General features: G+C 49.8%; 1 protein-coding gene across 1 annotated transcript in view; it reads right to left on the reverse strand.

The window, feature by feature from the left end:
- LOC107121420 (semaphorin-6B-like) overlaps positions 1-4,581 on the reverse strand; it is a gene marked incomplete at its 5' end in the record, with an annotated part of 14,385 nt that extends 9,804 nt beyond the window's left edge. The window contains 2 exons of the mRNA XM_015424332.1: positions 1,742-1,882; positions 4,387-4,581. Of these exons, the coding sequence (XP_015279818.1) occupies positions 1,742-1,882; positions 4,387-4,581 (336 nt within the window). The remainder of the gene's footprint in view (positions 1-1,741; positions 1,883-4,386) is intronic.
- Between the last annotated feature and the right edge of the window lie 1,281 nt (positions 4,582-5,862).

Consider the following 5,862-nt stretch of genomic DNA (forward strand, 5'->3'; position numbering starts at 1 on the left):
CTCTTTCCCATGCATCATCTTATAAACCTCAATCACATCTCAATCATGACTACGTTTGGACTTGGCTCTGTGTTCCTGGCTCCTGACCCCGGCTTGGCCTTTTGGACTTTGCAGTCTCTTCTTGGATCCTGACCTTGGCCTCTTCTGGACTCCCCAGCCCGTGACAAGGAGTTCCCAACCTGCAACTGGCAACCCCACACCCCCATCCACTGCCAGTGGCCAGGGAGGACCTGGCAACCCTAGCCTGGAGGCTTCCGGTCTGGCCAAACCCTATTCTCCCCCCCCCCTTAAGACTTCAAGTCCTGCGCCACCCACGGTTCCAAACTTGAAGCTGAAATTAAAGCAGGAAATTTGAAGTCACTTGCATTTTCTCCAGGGAATTGGAACAAGGTGATAGAGGAGAAAGAGGATTTTTGTGCAGGCCGATGGGCGTGGCCAGCCGGGTTTTCTCTGAGCAGTTCTACTCTCGCTGAATGGCACAGATATTCAGCGCGGATACCCCCCCCCAATCCTTTACCCTCCCGCAAGCAAGTTTCTGTAAAAGCACTCCGGTGGGAGAGATTGAAAATCAACACTCTCTGCTTTCCGCATCTCGTTCTGATGATCCATTGGTCATTACCATCTCCCGACCCTTCGGGCAGCGACCTTTTGTTCTGTGAAAACCTCGCTCTGTGTTTCAGTTGCATTTTAAATTTTGCTGCCAATCCCTCCTGGGGGGAGGGCAGGTATTAAGCCGAGAAGTTGTGAATAATTGACTCTCTGTCTGTGGCAATTAGGCAAGGAGATGTTGTCAGGGCAGCAGTGGTGGTGGGGGCAGCCCCCGTGGCGGATGACAAACTATCTTAATATCGGTTTGCGGAGGGATCGCCGGCAGCCTTCGATGGGAATTTGCTTGAGCCACATGTACACAAACACACCTCTCTCTCCCCCCAAAAACTCAGTCAGCCTCATAGAACAAAACATCCACGGGTGTAGATGCCATTGGTGGTTTTTCCCAAGGCATTATCCTTTCTTTATTATCCTTTCTTTATTATTATTATTATTATTATTATTATTATTATTATTATTATTATTATTATTATTATTGGTACTTGTATAATGTTCAATACAGAACCATAAACCATAAAGATTTACAACAGTCAACTATAAGTGTTGGGCTCTCCTTCTTTGGAGGTTTTCAACCCCCCCGGCCCTCCGGTCCAAAACAGTCCAGTGGCACCTTTAAGACCATGTTTTATTCAGGTACATGCTCTCCCTCCTCTGCGAGGACAGATCTGAATGTCCCCCCTTCAATAGCTAGCAATCCCAAACAGTCCAGTGGAGCCTGAGCGGTGGGTGTTGCCTTCTGACACACTTCTGGTGAGGTCAGGGGGTGTGGCATATGCAAATAAGTTCCGCTAATGAGTTACTCTAATGAGTTCCTGAACCTCTTTTTCTACGAAATGACCTCTGCACACTAGTAACCCGCTTTGAAAGCACAGAGCAGATTACGTGTTTCCCCCCCCTCCAGGAACCAGGGTAAATTAACAGAGGATCAGTGGGAGCTAAAGAGAGCCTCCCCACACAGAGGCAGCCTATCTCTGAAGCTAAGATGCTGGGGAATTGCTGCAACCTTTGTACCCTATTAAGCACGGATCACGTCCTGAGTTTGGATATTCCCCCACCACGGAAAGAGACAAACTCCACCTCTCCAAGGCTGTTCTCGGTGCCGAACTCAGGGAGACAGAAACGAGGGACTCACTTCATGCAGCCCGAATGCTGGTGACATCTTGCCACGGGGGCCCGCACCACGCAAGGCGGGAACGCCAGCAGCAATGATCCCGTGGCTTTATCGAGCTCCATCCCTAGGAGCTTCCTCTCGTCCACATTGTCCTTGCCACACCTGAAGGAAAAGACAAAGCAGAGGATTTAGAGAGGGAACCATTCGAGGCAAGCAGGTTATCTCCATTCTATTGGTTTATACTTCCCTAAATTCTCCCAGTGCCCAGCCTGTTTGCATCCTGTATGCCAGGGGGGTCCTCAGCCTCTTTGGGCTAGCTGGCACCTTTGGGATTCTGACACAGGGTGGTGGGTACAATCACAAAATGGCTGCCAAAGGAGGCAGAGCCAATAATCAAATGAAGCTGCAGGAGGCGGAACCAATCACAAAGAAGAAGAAGAAGAAGAAGAGATTGGATTTATACCCCACCCTTCACTTGGAGTCTCAGAGTGGCTTACGAATCCCTTCCCCTCCCCACAACAGACACCTTGTGAGGTAGGCGGGGCTGGGAGAGCTCTTTCGGGGACTGCTCTTTCAAGAACAGCTCTGAGAGAACTTGTGACTGACCCAAGGTCACACCAGCAGCTGCACATAGGGGAGTGGGGAATCAAAATGTCAGGGAAGCTATACATAACTCTAACTGTAGCTCTTCAGCATTGCAGGTCGACGCTCTGTTTAACAGGATGCTTTTTAAAACAAACGTATTGTTGAAAAACATTTTATTGCACACACTAGGTAAGAAACTAGCTAAGAAACACTCGTCTGGCAATATTGATCAGATATCCAATGGCTCTGTTCGACCCACCCCCTTTCTAAAAACATTTAGGGGGCATCAGGAAAGGTTTCAGTGAACACTATGGCATCCATGGGCACCATGGGTACATAGTCTGGTTGATTTATACACATTTCCCCAGTCTGTGGTTGTTTTTTTGTGGCCAAATGGAACCTCCATGTACAGGGGAAGTGTACCTGGGGGCGGGAGACGCCAGGACTTTGCCCAGCATGTGGCCTTGCCAAGGTATCTCACTGGCCACTGTGGACTGATACAATATGGCCCTTAGCACACTGTTAACGTGTGGAAACAATTTTCTTTTTTTTTAAATGTGAAAATGGGAGGATTTATTTACAGCCACACACTAATAACAATTTGGTGGGGCTGCTTACAAAGCCAAGATACTTCTCTGACAGACTATCAATTGTTCGTTCCTCGACTAGGGGCTTTCCCACACTAGGTTTTGGCTCGAGCATTCAAACTGCATCAGGTTTCCCTCTCCCTTACGCACGGTACCATGGTCACACTCCCATTTTGCAAATTCAGTTTTCCCCATTTTTGGGGACCACTTTTACAGTAGTCTGAAAAAAACACAGGAAAAGCTTGTGGGCGGGGGGAAGGGGGAGGAAAGAAAAATTACACTATGTGTAAGGGAGGGGGAAAGCCAACGCATTTAAGAAGTCAAGCTGGAGCAAAAACCCAGCATGAGGCTTTTCCCGCCTTCTAATTTTCCTCACTCCTTGCAGTCCAAGGGACTCTCGAGAGTCTTCTCCAACAAGAAATCAACCCTGACTGTTCCCTGGAAGGCCAGATAATGAAACTGAAGCTCAAAGACTTTGGCCACCCAATGAGAAGGGAGCACTCACAGGAGAAGACCCTGATGCTGGGAAAGACTGAAGGTCAAAGAAGACGGGGATGGCAAAGGATGAGATGGTTAGACAGTGTCACAGATGCAACGAACATGAAGCTGAGCAGGAGGGCCTGATGTGGTGTGGTCCATGGGGTCGCGAAGAGTTGGACTCGACTGTGCGACTGACCAACAACAACGACATTTTCCTCACTTGTAAGTTTCTGTTTCTTCTGGGTTTTCCCCTTGTTCTGCATGTGTTTTGCTTCCTCTAGTGGTTGATTCGCTATTACACCTGTTTATGTCCGGCATGAAAAGGTCCAGTTTAATTCTGCAGGTTGATATGCCAGACATAAACAGATGTAATAGAAAATTGACCACTAGAGGGAGCAAAAGACATAAGGAACAGACCTCCTCCCCCTCCAAAAAAAGAAACAGGAACGTACAAGTCAGGAAAATGAAGAAAAAGAAGAAGAGATTGGATTTATACCCCGCCCTTCACTACCCAAAGGTGTCTCAGAGCGGCTTACAAACTCCTTTCCCTTCCCCTCCCCACAACAGACACCCCTGTGAGGTGGGTAGGGCTGAGAGAGCTCTGACAGAAACTGCTCTTTCTCAAGGACAGCTCTTATCAGAACTACGGCTTGCCCAAGGTCATCCAGCAGGCGCAAGTGGAGGAGGGGGGAATCAAACCCGGTTCTCCCAGATTAGAGTCCGCGCACTTGACCACTACACCAAATGAGAAGGCGGGAAAGGCCTGTATCACTTGTTTGTATGGTTGCCAACTGATCTTAGAATGCCAACTGATCTCTAGACTACAGAGATGAGTTCCCATGCAGCAAATGGCAGCTTTGGATGTTTGACTGTATGGCATCACAGCCCTATCCGGGCCCCCTCCCCTCCCCAGGCTTCACCCCCCAAATCTCCTGGAGTTGGCTACTCTTCAAGTTGTTTGTTCCAATTCCAGTGAGCGCCCCATAGCCAGATGGACTGTCGACTGCAACTTACTTCTCGCTGGGATACGTCTCAAACTCCTCTAGAAACACGCTCTGGATGCTGGCCCGCACTGTCGCCAGGCTGGTGCTGATGTTCGCCTGGATCAGAAACTTGAGGACGGTGCCAGTGTCGGACCCCAGAAACACCACGGTGTGGTTCTTCCCGGGCCCCGCTCCGGGGTCCACCACAATTTTGCGCAACTGATACCTGCCCAGGAGAAGGGAAAGAGAAAAGATTGTGTTTTTTTCCTTGTCTCCGGCATTTTGCCGCCCTTGCTGGGGGATTGTTTCAAAACCGAAGAAAACGGCGTTTCGAAAGGCAACGAAAAACTAACCGAAAAATTCACGCACACCCTGCCACTCTGTTAATCTGTGTCGGAGAAGGAAGGTGGATTATGGCCTCTTTACAAACTCCGTGCTGTGCCCCCTATGCAGTTCGTGAGGGTCCAACTGAGCCTGAAGTTGCCAGCTTTGGGTTGGGAAATACCTGGGGATTTTGGAGGCGAGAGAAAGGCATGGTGTGGGGAGGGGAGAAACCTCAGCAGGGTACAAGGCCATATAGAGTCCACCATCCAAAGCAGCCATTTTCTCCAGGGGAACTGATCTCGGTCAGCGGTGATCAGGGAGCGGTGGCGCAGGGGATTTCCCCCCTGCTTAACTATAACATTTGAACTGCCAAGCTTTGGCAGTTCTAGCCCCGTGCTGGTGTGAGCAACCAAGCCTTGTCCTAGCTCATCGTCTACCCAGCGATTCGAAAGCTTCGGCAAGTAGATAAACTGGGGACCACCCGTAAGGGGGTGGGCACCCCCCTCCCTTTGGGAAGGTGTTAGCTGCCGAGTGTGGCTTCTGAGGCGCGGCAAGATCGAAAGATGAAAGAGCTGTTTCAGCTTCCCTGCAGTGGAGCGAGTCGGCCAGGTGGTGGCAGTGTGGCAGCGCGGCATCAAGAAGCCTTGACGTCATCAGCCAGCCGACAAGAATACATGCCGTCGGAACACGACTGATCCAGCCCGCAGATGAAGCCCCGGCTAGCAGCAATGTGTGTGTAATTAAAAATGCTGTATGTTGTCTTCCCTATCCCCCACGAATATTGTTAGTCCAATTGTCAGAGAGTAACTGTAAATCGCTCTGAGTCCGCAGGTGTGTGGGAAAGAGCGATAAATAAATCGAACGTATTAAAGTACTATCTGGAGATCGACTGTAATAGCAGATCTCCAGGGACCACATGGAGGTTGTCAACCCTAACTGAACCCCAGGAAGACAAGTGGGGGGGATTTCGGCGAGCCATCATGGGAGGGGGAGGCAGGAGAGTCCCACTCTGTCCCTAAGCAGACCTCCTAAGATATAACCCACTATCTTTTAGGGGTGGGGAGACGATTTCAGATTTCTCAGCCCTGCCGTCTGGACCCTCACATCCCTGGTTTCGATTTTGAAGAAGAGATTGGATGTATACCCCGCCCTTCATTCGGAGTCTCAAAGTGGCTGACAATCG

Source organism: Gekko japonicus, unplaced genomic scaffold (assembly GCF_001447785.1).
Source record: "Gekko japonicus isolate JY-2015 unplaced genomic scaffold, Gekko_japonicus_V1.1 scaffold3645, whole genome shotgun sequence".
In the NCBI taxonomy this organism is placed as follows: Eukaryota; Metazoa; Chordata; class Lepidosauria; order Squamata; family Gekkonidae; genus Gekko; species Gekko japonicus.